This window comes from Entelurus aequoreus, linkage group LG21 (genome assembly GCF_033978785.1).
Source record: "Entelurus aequoreus isolate RoL-2023_Sb linkage group LG21, RoL_Eaeq_v1.1, whole genome shotgun sequence".
Taxonomy (NCBI): domain Eukaryota; kingdom Metazoa; phylum Chordata; class Actinopteri; order Syngnathiformes; family Syngnathidae; genus Entelurus; species Entelurus aequoreus.
This window is the reverse complement of record NC_084751.1, coordinates 31,307,998-31,322,810: the sequence shown is the minus strand read 5'-3', so window position 1 is coordinate 31,322,810 and position 14,813 is coordinate 31,307,998. Positions and strand designations below refer to the sequence as shown.

General features: G+C 37.7%; 1 protein-coding gene across 1 annotated transcript; it reads right to left on the bottom strand.

The window, feature by feature from the left end:
• Positions 1–1,622: 1,622 nt before the first annotated feature.
• Positions 1,623–11,432, bottom strand: LOC133638640 (major histocompatibility complex class I-related gene protein-like). Its single transcript, XM_062031440.1, has 7 exons — positions 11,272–11,432; positions 8,046–8,312; positions 7,592–7,870; positions 4,193–4,501; positions 3,952–4,080; positions 3,836–3,853; positions 1,623–2,945 (listed from the first exon to the last, which is right to left on the bottom strand). The coding sequence occupies exons 1-7, from the start codon at positions 11,327–11,329 to the stop codon at positions 2,878–2,880; spliced, it is 1,128 nt and encodes a 375-aa protein (XP_061887424.1). The 5' UTR covers positions 11,330–11,432; the 3' UTR covers positions 1,623–2,877.
• Positions 11,433–14,813: the final 3,381 nt, after the last annotated feature.

Here is a 14,813-nt window from a genome sequence, read left to right as displayed (position 1 = left end):
ATCAGAAGCATAAGAAAAAGAAAAAGTATCTGCATTTGATTATTAGCAATCCGGGGAGGGTGTTAGTTTAGGGTTGGAGCTGCCTGGAGGTGAACTTTTATTGCGGTTTTGAAGGAGGATAGAGATGCCCTTTCTTTTATACCTGTTGGGAGCGCATTCCACATTGATGTGGCATAGAAAGAGAATGAGTTAAGACCTTTGTTAGTTCGGAATCTGGGTTTAACGTGGTTAGTGGAGCACCCCCTGGTGTTGTGGTTATGGCGGTCATTTACGTTAAGGAAGTAGTTTGACATGTACTTCGGTATCAAAAAGGTATGCCGATGACATGTCGTTTATGTATATTAGGAACAGTAAAGGTCCCAATATACTGCCTTGGGGGACTCCACAGCTCACCGAGAGGGGGGGGGGGGGGGGGAATATGATCAAACGTTCTTGTTCTTGTCAAAAGTCTAGCAGCCGCATTTTGTAACAACTGTAATCTTTTAATGCTAGACATAGGGAGACATAAATAATAGGTTACAGTAATCGAGACGAGATGTAACGAATGCATGAATAATGATCTCAGCGTCGCTAGTGGACAAAATGGAACGAATTTTAGCGATATTACGGAGAAGAAAGAAGACCGTTTTAGTAACACTCTTAGTGTGTGACCCAAACGAGAGAGTTGTTTTAGTAACACTCTTAATGTGTGACCCAAACGAGAGAGTTGTTTTAGTAACACTCTTAATGTGTGACTCAAACGAGAGAGTTGTTTTAGTAACACTCTTAATGTGTGACTCAAACGAGAAGGTAATACCCAGATTCTTTACTGGGTCCCCTATATATATATATATATATATATATATATATATATATATATATATATATATATATATATATATATATATATATATATATATATATATATATATATATATATATATATATATATATATATATATATATATATATATATATATATATATATATATATATATATATATATATATATATATACTGGCTCAGGGTGTAGGACAGAGTTAAACAACTTGCACTGAGCCTAGTCTATAAAATCCACTACACCTCCCTGATACCGAAGTACAAGTCAAACTACTTCCTTAACGTAAATGACCGCCATAACCACAACACCAGGGGGAGCTCCACTAACCACGTTAAACCCAGATTCCGAACTAACAAAGGTCTTAACTCATTCTCTTTCTATGCCACATCAATGTGGAATGCGCTCCCAACAGGTATAAAAGAAAGGGCATCTCTATCCTCCTTCAAAACCGCACTAAAAGTTCACCTCCAGGCAGCTACAACCCTAAACTAACACCCTCCCCGGATTGCTAATAATCAAATGTAAACAATCAAATGCAGATACTTTTTCTTATGCCTTCTGATCTCTCTCTCTCTCTATATGTCCACTACTTGCTGTCCATATCCTACCCCCCACTCCCTCCACACCCCTGATTGTAAATAATGTAAATAATTCAATGTGATTATCTTGTGTGATGACTGTATTATGATGATAGTGTATATATATATATATATATATATATATATATATATATATATATATATATATATATATATATATATATATATATATATATATATATATATATATATATATATATATATATATATATATGTATACTGGCTCAGGGTGTAGGACAGAGTTAAACAACTTGCACTGAGCCTAGTCTATAAAATCTGCTACACCTCCCTGATACCGAAGTACATGTCAAACTACTTCCTTAACCGCCATACCCACAACACCAGGGGGAGCTCCACTAACCACGTTAAACCCAGATTCCGATCTAACAAAGGTCTTAACTCATTCTCTTTCTATGCCACATCAATATGGAATGCACTCCAAACTGATGTAAAAGAATGGGCATCTCTATCCTCCTTCAAAACCGCACTAAAAGAACACCTCCAGGCAACTTCAACCCTAAACTAACACCCTCCCTTCCCTTCCACACCCTACCTCCCTGGATTGTAAATAATCAAATGTAGATACTTATTCTTATGCTTTCTGATCTCTTTCTCTCTGTGTCCACTACTTGCTGTACATATCCTACCAAGTCAGTACTACACTGTTCCAATGTCCATTTCTCTGATGATGCAATTGTTGATGACTGAAATGTTGATATCAACCAAACCTAACCCCCTCCATCCCTCCACATCCCACACCCCAGATTGTAAATAATGTAAATAATTAAATGTATATACTCTGATGATTATCTTGTGTGTTGACTGTATTATGATGATAGTATACATCTGTATCATGAATCAATTTAAGTGGACTTAAACAAGTTGAAAAACTTATTCGGGTGTTACCATGGAATATGTACTGCGCTGTGCAATCTACTAATCAAAGTCTCAATCAATCAATCAATCAACATATATATAGCAGTAAAAAAATATAATATGGTGATCATAAAATCAGGAAGCCATGCACTTTTTGCTCCCACAAAAGCTTTGTAAAATATTTCAAAAAACAAGAGTAAAGTGACAGGCATATAGTGCAGCGATTACAAACAATACATTGGAAGCAGACACCACAATTGACCTACTTCACATAAAAGTCACAATTTCTCCATGATTGTTGGTTCAAAGCTCATGAGGATTTTGGAAAAATTAGGGGAACATTTTTTGGTGGTTGTGTATTTGCTGACATACATTGTGCTGGCGGGAGCGTGTTAGAAGTCTGCTGGTGACTAAACACTGCATGAATGTAGCGGCCTACTGCATCAAATACGGACGCTAAATTGCCCTGAAAATACACTTTGATTGTAAGTTTATGAGCTGAAGTAGAAGAATATCAGGAAATGATGGCGCCTGTTGTTTGGTTGTCCATACTCCCTCTAGACACCACTCTGGTCACCTTTACTAGAGAGCGCCCCTTGTGGCCACGTTGGGTAAATGCTTCAGTGGCTTTCCTGGGAAATCACATGACCCTGACAAGCACAACAGGTATGTCAAGTTTGCAGCCAAACTTCCTCATCAACTGTTTTTCTTCAACTGAAGCCCAACCTATTCATTGAACAACTACTTTAAACTAGTCAAACATTTGACTTGATAAGACATCTTGGATGAAGATATCTCAAATCAACATATCTATATCTAGACATGAGCAGTACCTTTTAAAGCTGGAAATAAGTATTTTATTCTGAAAACAAGTAGGGAAGGCCAGTTTATTTATAGAGCACAATTCAAAGTGCTTTACAGAAAATGACAAGAAGGTCAAAATGAAATGAAAAATACTTGAAAATAAAAGAATAATAATGATCATAAAAGAAGGTTCTCAAAGCTGGAGATGGTTCATATGGTTCTAATATGCCAGAGATGTACTTTGGCACAAGATCATGAAATGACTTGTACACAGCTGTGTAGCTACAGGAAGCCAGGACTGATATGGACTATTATGCTCATATTTCCTGGTTCAAGTCAGGACTTGAGCAGCAGCATTCTGGGTGTACAGCAGTTGCTTTACAGCTGGTTTAGAGAGCCCAGTGAGAAGAGCATTACAGTAGTGTAAACTGCTGCAGACAAAGACTTAGTCTTTCTAAGTCTGATTCAGACATTATTCCTCTGATTTTGCCAATGTTTTTCAGCTGCTAAAAGCTGCTGATGTTATTGTTAAAGTTCAAGTCTGAGTCCATTATTACCTCCAGATTTAACAGCTGATTGTTAGGTTTCAGTATGAGTCTCAAGCTGACTAACAATAGTTTCTCTTTGCTAAATCCAAATGGATTTAGTTGAAGTCAAGCACATTACACAACATGATGCTTCACCACTGCTTTGTTTATTGTTATGGTTTCCAAGAAAGAGAAGATGTTTTACTTACCAGCTGGATCGTATTCGGCTGAAATGAAAGAGAAAGCAGGTGAAATTCACATCTCATGAATGACGGCGGAGACTTTTCCGCGTCTTCCTGTAAGAGGAAACATTTGTGTCCCTCACCTTGTCTGCTTGGGCGACGCTTGATCTTGATGAATAAAGTTGGTATGGTATGGTATGATATGATGATGCCGGCCGCCAGGAGGACCAACACAGCGAGGACCGCCAGCGTGGCAATGACGCTCACGGTGCCTGTTGGTATAGTAGGATTTATTTGTTTGACAGCTGCTCCATAAGTCGCATGAAGGAACATCAGGTGGTTACATTGACACTATTCAACATGTCCTAGATGTGTCTTTCTCACCTTCATGGCTTGCGTTGCTCAGGATGCTTCTTCTCTCCAGCTTGGTGACCAGGTCCTCCTTTACGCCAGACAGCTGGAACACACATTCGTACTTGCCCTCCACCTCGGCCGTCACCTCCACTTTCAGCTCCACCGACAGCTGGAAGGTTCCGTCGTGGTTGGGGAGGAGCTCTCCGTGCTCCACGTCCTCGAAGATCTGCTCGCCGTCTTTCCTCCAAAACAGGTCAGCTAGGTGGGGGTAGAAACCTGTCGCCATGCAGCTGACCGGAGAGGACGGCGTCTTCTGGAGGAGGAACACCTCTGGAAGCTCTGCACAGGAAGTGACGTGTGAGTGGAGGATGACGTGGAGAGAAGATGGAGATAAACGGAGAGAATATAGGTAAAGATGGAGAGAAAAGGAGGTGAAGAGAAAAGAGTATAAAGAGACAGAGTGTAATGTCAGTAATGTTCCTATAGGGCAGGAGTGTCAAACTCAAATACAGAGTGGGCCAAAATTTTAAACTGAACAAAGCCGCGGGCCAAGGTTGAAAAAATTAACCTTTTAATAGGGACCCAAACAAGTTTGGCATTGAATATTGAACAAGCAAGGCTTATATAACTTTATAGTGACATGCAAAATCGAGTTTCAAATAATAATAAAAAAATCAATGGCTATCAAATACAATGCCTCTTTTCTATTTGCAGCCTTCTGAGGTAAATATCAACATTAACTTTTTCCACAGGCTAATAAATTTGAAAATAAAACAACAATAAATAAACCAACCATTCAGGACTTTAAATTGCTCAGTTTGCAACACACTGATCTAATCTGATGTGCCCAAGCCAGATACCTGCCATCTTTTCTTGGATGCTAGTTCATTAATGTCGGGGCTCAGGCTTTGAGCTGAGGCAACCTTCATTATCGAACAAAGGTGTTCATCAGTCATTATTAGGGTTGGGTATCGAGTATCGAGTATCGATTGGAACCGGGACTAATTTTCCGATTCTCCCGGAATCGTTTAAAAGTTTAAATTTCGATTCCTATTTTCGATGCTGTCACGCTAATTTAGTCCGCCGACCGGAAAAAAATATGTCCGCCGAACCGGAAGAAGAAGCCGCTGAACACCAACGAAGAAGCGCCCACCCCCGGAAGTGTTAGCATAGCCGAGCGAGTCAGTCAAGCTCAAGCATGGATAGCGGGCGTCGGCAGTCGAAAGTGTGGCTTTACTTTACAAAAAAATTGAAATAACCGCGAAATAACAGAGCTCCATGTCCATCAAGAAACGAGTGGAGAGAGAGCTGCAGATGTACCAGGACGTTCCACCGATACTTATGTCTGACGACCCTGCTGCATGGTGGTGGTCCGGTGGAACCAACAAAATACTTATCCTTTGCTGTCAGATCTAGCTTTCTCCTATTTATGCGTTCAAGCTTCTTCCACACCCAGCGAACTTATATTTTCCACAGCAGGAGACACTCTCTGTCCAGAACGCTCACGCATCCTGCCTGAGAAGGCGGATATGGTCATTTTCCTAAACAAGAACTGTCTCTGATTTTATACTGTACCTGCTGCTAATCTGGACTGGGTTTTGCAAGTTGTTTCTTATTGTTTATTTGATTTTCTGCACCAGGTTAGCCCATCAGTGGGAGCACGGTAACATGTTTAAGTACCTGCAGAAATCATACACTTGTGTGTGTAAATGTGTTTTCATGAGGTTTTCAAAAATAAAGCTCTCTTGAGGAAAGTGTACCCCTGGGAAAATGTATTCATAATTTATAATATTTATATTCAAGTTCATAGATTTGATATTTATATTCTAGTTGAAAACAGCCCTGTGAGGAATTTATAGTAAAGTTCATAAAAAGTTAATAGAATTAAAATTGGTGGAGAATGTCAGACTATTTCATTCAGAAAGACTGTAGGTTAGCTAGCTCATTTAAAATATCCTAAACTTTTTTTTTGACCCTGCCTCTTAAAAGAATCGGAACCGAGAATCGTCAGGAATCGGAATCGAAACAAAGAATCGGAATCAGAATCGTTCGAATTCAAACGATACCCAACCCTAGTCATTATATCTCGTAGTCCACCCGGACCACAGTCTTGGGGGCGTGACTTAAAGGCACTGCCTTTAACGTCCTCTACGAGCTATCGTCACGTCCGCTTTTCATCCATTCTAACAACGTGCTGGCCCAGTCACAAGATATGTGCGGCTTCTGTACGCATACACACGAGAATGCAACGCATACTTGATCAACAGCGATACAGGTTACACTGAGGATGACCGTATAAACAACTTTAACACTGTTAGAAATATACACCACACTGTGAATCCACACCAAACAAGAATGACAAACACATTTCGGGAGAACATCCGCACCGTAACACAACATAAACACAACAAAACAAATACCCAGAACACCTTGCAACCCCAACTCTTCCGGGCTGCAATATACACCCCCGCTACCACCAAACCCCCTCCCTTTTCGGGAGGGGCACCGAAATTTGGGAGTTTCCCGGGAGGATTGGCAAGTATGAGAATTAGCGGTGAATGCGGTGTTACCGCGGCACCGCCGCTGTATATAATCGGCGGGCCAGCTCTAATGTTAATTTGATATCGCCTCAAGGGCCAAGTGAAATTACACGGCCCGCGAGCCAGAGTTTGACACCCATGCTATAGGGGGAGTGCTAACATGTTAAAACAGGCCTGGGCAATTATTTTGACTCGGGGGCCACATTTAGAGAAAAAAATGTGTCTGGGGGCCGGTATATCTATTTTTAGGAACAATAATACAAAACCTCACAATAATATCTGATTGAATGCTAAAAACGTTAAGACAGACCGCCTTAAAAAACGTAATGGAATTTTAAATTTTTCTATGAATGATAAAACACTGAATATTGACAAAATATGTATGTCACGCTCCCTTTCGATCGACATATTTTACAATCGAGTGAAACGCGACAAAAATGCAACAAACAGTGAAATATGAACGCGAAGGGTACAAAATAAACACACCTGCAATCTGATATATCACTAAGCTTTAGAACTTTGTTGTGAAAATCTTCTTCCGTGTCTGTGGAAACGCTCCCCACCCACACTGCTTGGTGCCTCGTCTGAGCTGATGTGACATAGATTACCATAGTAACTCATTAGATGACCATAGTAACTAATTAGATTACCAAAGTAATTAGTATATCATCCATAAGCGCAGATTCCAACCATTGAAATACTTTGTATAGTTCAAGACTTACGGTCATTAGAAAACATCACTGCACATCATAATGGCAGTTCCACTTTCCATCTTAAAGATCTAAAAAAAAATATTTGGGAATGTCCGGCGGGCCAGATTGAAAAGCTTAACGGGCCTTAATTTGCCCAGGTCTGTGTTAAAAGGTGAAAGTACAAGGTGTGCTTCTACCTGTTCTCATTAGGACCTTCTTCCCATACTTCACATGCTTCTTCAAGAAAGAAGGACATTCCATAGTGTAATAATGCTTAATGTAGTTTAGTAGATATTCGTTCCGGTCCCACTTGAGTTTGGAGGGGAAAGCTTGTGGTTTTGCAGCAGTATATGTCCATGTCTTCATGTCCAACGATATGAAATCTTCTCCATCATAACTGTACTGCTCCCAACCTTTCACCTCTTCAGTCTCATCATTCCATTCACATCCTGACATCCTCTGGTAAGTGTGAACACCTGAGACACACAAAGTGTTGTAAATCAGAGTGAAACTAACACACAGCACGTCTTTGTTGTAGGTTATTATGGGATGGACAGAGACAAGGTAGATCAATGCAGTAATGTATGTTTTTTAATACAGTATAAAAATATCCAATATGTTAGAATAGTAGAAAGTTCAACATAAACAAACCTCCAGTTTGGTTGAAACGCTTCTTAAATGTTTCAATGTTCCCTTTGAAGATATGTTCATTAACAACATTGTACTCTGTTTGTCTCTGCCAGTAGTCTGGATCCTCTACTGTGATTTTGTTCATCCAGTCCTGTTTGGATTCTGCTTTCCTGATGTTGCTGTCATAGTAACTAATCTCAACTCCGTCAACATAACCAACACTCACAAACTGTGGGAAGTTTGGAACTTGAGAGGATGCAGTGGTGAAATACTCGAGTGAATGAATCACTGAAAGACAAAAGGTAGAAAAACATTTGATTGTTTAGTTTCATGTTGAACAATTCCTATTTGAAATGGTGCTTTCTTCATTTCAACTTCAAACACTGCAGCTTCTCACAGTAAACAATCACTTCCTGTTCTAAGACACAATAACAGCGTTTGTCTTTGATTTCATATTTATACCTCACTTTAAGACCACACACATGAATAACTTGACTTATTTCCTTCTACAACTGTAAGTGTCAAATAAATATATGACATTATTGCTAGCAGAGAAGTAAAAGTAGTTTTCCTAAGTGAGGGCAAGTTCAAACTAGTGATGTCACTGCCAAAGCATGTAAATATAGCACCGCCTTATGGGAGGTTTACAATGGAATACAACAACAATATTATAATACTCTTCATTTACATATTAGGACTATTCCCAGTAAAAAAGCATTTAAGTCACTTTTTAGACTTAAAGAGTTCATCTTTCATATCAGTTTGAGAACTTTTTTTTTTTTAATTTCCCTTTTTCCTTTCTTTTATTGTAACTGGATATGCGTATGTTCTGTAACTGGATCTGTGTACTCTTATTTTATTTTTTTATTTGGAGAATTTTCTTTTTCCTTTCTTTTATTTGTAACTGGATCTGTGTATTATTATTTTACTTTGAACTTTTGAAAAGACTAGCCTGGCGTTTGTGTGTCGGTTAATGGGGATCCTCAATAAACAATAAACAATTCATTCATTTTCTACCGCTTGTCCCTTTGGGGGTCAATTATATCCATTATTTCAGAGTACTTCCCACCAATAGAGTCATTTTTGTGCACATGAAATGATTCTGATCTCATCTCATCTCATCTTATAACTGATACTGCTGATTGTTTCCTGGATTAATTATTTGTATTTTCCTATTTAAAAGTGAAACCAAGGTTTCCGGAAATGCTAAAGTAAAAAGAGTTTGATGTATGTTGCTGTTAAAGTGAGACAACTTGACTCATTAAATGTTTGAGCAACAAATGAAGATGCAAACTATTCACCGATTGATGTTGGTCACCAACATCAATCGGTGAATAGTTTGCAACTAAAGAAGAATGCAAAATATATATATATATATATATATATATATATATATATATATATATATATATATATATATATATATATATATATATATATATATATATATATATACACATATATGTAACAAAATGTAAAGCCATAGGCTCACACAAGTTCCGTAAATAATCCAAATTTGGAGCACAGCATCATCGTTTTCACAGCTTTTTGGTTGTTAGAGGTAGAGAGTGTTTTAATGTAAAGTTCTAAATCTTTTTTAAAGGCACAAAAAACAGTTCGAGAATTGAGAAACTTGCATTTATGAATATAAAACTTAGCCAATAGTATAATGAGGTTGCAGAGGTAAAATTCATTTTCAAATTTTTTTCATATGGTGTAAATAAAAATATCACATCTTTAAAACAAAGCACAAATTTGTCATGGGCAAGTGTGGGAGTCGGTTCTGAAGTATGAAGTAAAGAGACGTAACTTCATCACCTAGCCTGGTTATTGACTCCAACCCAGAATATTACACTGCCCATACCTACGCTCCTTCAAAGGCTGTGCTACTGGCTGCAAAGCATTGCACTTTCGAATACAACAATGAGTAGAGAGGAGTGTTATATGTGTATATGTGTAAATAAATGAACACTGAAAATCAAGTATTTATTTTATTTACATGTATATATATGTATATGTATATATATATATATATATATATATATATATATATATATATATATATATATATATATATATAATAAAATACATATATATATATAGCTAGAATTCACTGAAAGTCAAGTATTTATTTTATTTTATAAGAAATACTTGAATTTCAGTGAATTCTAGCTATAAATATACTCCTCCCCCCGCCCACCCCGACCCCACCCACCTCAAACCCCCAAAAATCTCCCGAATTTAGAGCATACTTGCCAACCCTCCCGGTTTTACCGGAAGACTCCCGGTATTCAGCGCCTCTCCCGATAACCTCCCATGCAGAAATTTTCTCCCGACAAACTCCCGGTATTCAGCCGGAGCTGGAGGCCACGCCCCCTCCAGCTCAATGCGGACCTGAGTGGGGACAGCCTGTTCTCACGTCCGCTTTCCCACAATATAAACAGCTTGCCTGCCCAATGACGTCATAACATCTATGGCTTTTAGAGAGTAGAGTGCACAACTGCGCACACAACAAGGAGACGAAGCAGAAGAACGAGGAAGTTACAGACATGGCGACGCCATCGACGAGCAAGATGAAGAAATACGCTTGCAAGATCCAAAACGAATGGAAACAAGGATTTCAGTTCATCCAGGACAGTTCGAAGGGGAAGGGGTATGTATGTTGCCTGTACATTTTGTAGAACAGACTTCTCCATTGAACACGGTGGCCGAAATGATATACTCAGTCATGAACGGAGAAGTTAAACAGGACAATACTGCCATCTACTGGATAGCCTCCGGAACACTGAAATTCAAGTATTTAATTTATTTATATGTATAATAAAAAAATAAAAAAAATAATAATAATAAAATAAAATTTAAAAAAAAAAATATATATATATATATATATATATATATATATAGCTAGAATTCACTGAAAGTCAAGTATTTCATACATATATATTTATATATATATATATATATGAAATACTTGAGTTGGTGAATTCTAGCTGTAAATATACTGCCCTGTTAACCACGCCCCCGTCTCAACCACAACCCCCGCCCCACCCCCGACCGCGCCCCCCCACCTGCCGTTACTGAGGTCTCAACTTTGGCAAGTATGACTTAGAGGTCTCAAGGTTGGCAAGTATGTGTTGGTGAAAAGAGAAGAGCGTCAATAATAATGAGAAGAAATAAATGAGAGTATTTTGGATGAAATGAGCATGTAGGAATGAGGTGTATAAAGTTGTAAAGAAGGTGGACTTACCAGGCGTCACGCTGTGTGTTTGTACAACTAGGAGAAAGAAGAAAAGCAAGTTCATCATTAAATGTCACAAGTCAATAAAAACCTTTCTACTTTCAATCCTCAGAGAAAAACAAGGCGACGACAACTTCCTTGACGAGTAAACATGAAATGGGAGCCAAAGCGGAAAACGAGCTTGTATAAAATCCCCCCTGAGCCAATGAGAATTTTACATTACACGTCACTTGTCACTAGGTAAGCTTGTTTGCTACACGCGCACACATACTAACTGCTGGCTGGATTTCGGGGAAATCACGTGACTTGAAAGAAGTTTCGGGAGGAGGAGACAAATATTTTAGAGCAACGCAGTTCCTCCACTGCAGCTAACACATGAATATTAGCAAAATACAAGTCATATCATCATTGCAAGAATAAAAGTGAATCTAGCAAGGGTGATGTCATGTTTTTTTGAAGCAGCTTTATTGTAATACACACACAAACTTTATAGGAACAATACACAACAACAAGATGAACATTTAAGTCATATTGTACCGTCCAAGACAGTAGTTCTTAACCTTGTTGGAGGTACCGAACCCCACCAGTTTCATATGCGCATTCACCGAACCCTTCTTTAGTGAAAAAAAAATATATATATATATATATTTTCAAATTCAAGACAAAGTTATAAGTTTTTGGTAACACTTTAGTATGGGGAACATATTCTAAGTAATGTAGCCGAGTATTCTGGGTTCGCATATTATGTGTACTAATATAATATAATAATAAATGGGAGTCATAAGAGCAGGTCCGGTCTCCACCACTTCTTTAATGTTCACTCTCCTTTTTCTCTCCCTACACACCTTCTTCCACAACCACCTTTATAGACCTCTTACGTCACAGCCCTACGGCAACTCTGGAGGGACAAAACTCCTCCTTACCTAACATTATCTGGTAATTTGGGACATCCTGAAAAGTTTGTTACAGTAACAAAGACTTAATTTAGAGTTATTTGGACACTAGGGGAACACATTCTAAGTAACAAAGACTTAATTTAGAGTTATTTGGACACTAGGGGAACATATTCTAAGTAACAAAGACTACATTTAGAGTTATTTGGACACCAGGGAAACATATTCTAAGTAATAAAAACTTAATTTAGAGTTATTTGGACACTAGGGGAACATATTCTAAGTAACGAAGACTTAATTTAGAGTTATTTGAACACTAGGGGAACATATTCTAAGTAACAAAGACTTAATTTAGAGTTATTTGGACACTAGGGAAACATATTCTAAGTAACAAAGACTTAATTTAGAGTTATTTGGACACTAGGGGAACATATTCTAAGTAACGAAGACTTAATTTAGAGTTATTTTTATTTGAACACTAGGGGAACATATTCTAAGTAACAAAGACTACATTTAGAGTTATTTGGACACTAGGTGAACATATTCTAAGTAACAAAGACTACATTTAGAGTTATTTGGACACTAGGGGAACACATTCTAAGTAACAAAGACTTAATTTAGAGTTATTTGGACACTAGGGGAACATATTGTAAGTAACAAAGACTACATTTAGAGTTATTTGGACACCAGGGAAACATATTCTAAGTAATAAAAACTTAATTTAGAGTTATTTGGACACTAGGGGAACATATTCTAAGTAACAAATAATTAATTTAGCGTTATTTGGACACTAGGGAAAACATTTTCTAAGTAACAAAGACTTAATTTAGAGTTATTTGGACACTAGGGGAACATATTCTAAGTAACAAAGACTACATTTAGAGTTATTTGGACACTAGGGGGACATATTCTAAGTAACAAAGACTACATTTAGAGTTAATTGGACACTAAGGAAAGCATTTTCCAAGTAACAAAGACTTACTTTACAGTTATTTGGACACTAGGGAAAACATATTCTAGGTAACAAAGACTAAATTTAGAGTTATTTGGACACTAAGGGAACATATTTTAAGTAACAAATACTTAATATAGAGTTATTTGGACACTAGTGGAACATATTCTAAGTAACAAAGACTACATTTAGAGTTATTTGGACACTAGGGGAACATATTCTAAGTAACAAAGACTACATTTAGAGTTATTTGGACACTAGGAGAACATATTCTAAGTAACAAAGACTAAATTTAGAGTTATTTGGACACTAGGGGAACATATTGTAAGTAACAAAGACTTAACTTGAAAGTTATTTGGACACTAGGGGAACATCCATCCATCCATTTTCTACCGCTTATTCCCTTCTGGGTCGCGGGGGGCGCTGGAGCCTATCTCAGCTACAATCGTATTCTACGTAACAAAGACTACATTTAGAGTTATTTGGACACTAGGGGAACATATTCTAAGTAACAAAGACTACATTTAGAGTTATTTGGACACTAGGGAAAACATTTTCTAAGTAACAAAGACTTAATTTAGAGTTATTTGGACACTAGGGGAACATATTCTAAGTAACAAAGACTAAATTTAGAGTTATTTGGACACTAGGGGAACATATTCTAAGTAACAAAGACTACATTTAGAGTTATTTGGACACTAGGGAGAACATTTTCTAAGTAACAAAGACTTAATTTAGAGTTATTTGGACACTAGGGGAACATATTCTAAGTAACAAAGACTACTTTTAGAGTTATTTGGACACTAAGGGAACATATTCTAAGTAACAAAGACTTAATTTAGAGTTATTTAGACACTAGGGGAACATATTCTAAGTAACAAATAATCAATTTAGAGTTATTTGGACACTAGGGGAACATATTCTAAGTAACAAAGACTACATTTAGAGTTATTTGGACACTAGGGGAACATATTCTAAGTAACAAAGACTTAATTTAGAGTTATTTGGACACTAGGGGGAACATATTCTAAGTAACAAAGACTTAATTTAGAGTTATTTGGACACTAGGGGAACATATTCTAAGTAACAAAGACTTAATTTAGAGTTATTTGAACACTAGGGGATAGGGATGATACTCGAAACCGGTTTTCTCGGTTGTTCGATAAGAAAAGAACCGAGTCCTCGGACTCGAATCCCTTTTTGAGAACCGGTACCCGTTATCGAGACCACTATAGTAAAGAAAAAGAGTTGGTTCTTTATTCGAATCCCTGGGACCGAATCCCGTCCCGACCAGAAATGCTCCGTGGGACATCACAATAAATGGCGTCACGTAGCTCAGTCATTAGGCGCAGATAGCGAAAGCAGGAACAAAATGGACGGGAAAAAACGCTCCAAGGTGTAATAAAGTTCAAAACAAAAGGTATAATCCAAATGAATAACTTTAGTGAGAGATTTGAGCAGGGTACAAACACATGACGAACACTTTTACGACCAACCAAAAACATAGCAACCAGGCTAGCAACGTACCTCCTTTACGGCAGCTGTCACAACGTTCTTAAAGCAACCGCAGCACATACAACATATATGACATCTCCCTTTTTTAACTTTCGTTTTTCTTTCCTTGTAAACAAAACCAAATCACACTGTATATGTGTTGTCTGTCTAATTATAAATAATGCAGACGAGGCGTGTTGGCTGAGTTCTTG

Coding starts and splice junctions, on each gene's coding strand:
- LOC133638640 (XM_062031440.1), bottom strand. CDS start 11,329: ATGATGAACTTGCTTTTCTTCTTTCTCCTAGTTGTACAAACACACAGC. Junction 8,313..11,271: donor AACACACAGCGTGACGCCTG/GTAAGTCCACCT, acceptor TTTGTCTTTCAG/TGATTCATTCACTCGAGTAT. Junction 7,871..8,045: donor GCGTTTCAACCAAACTGGAG/GTTTGTTTATGT, acceptor TGTGTGTCTCAG/GTGTTCACACTTACCAGAGG.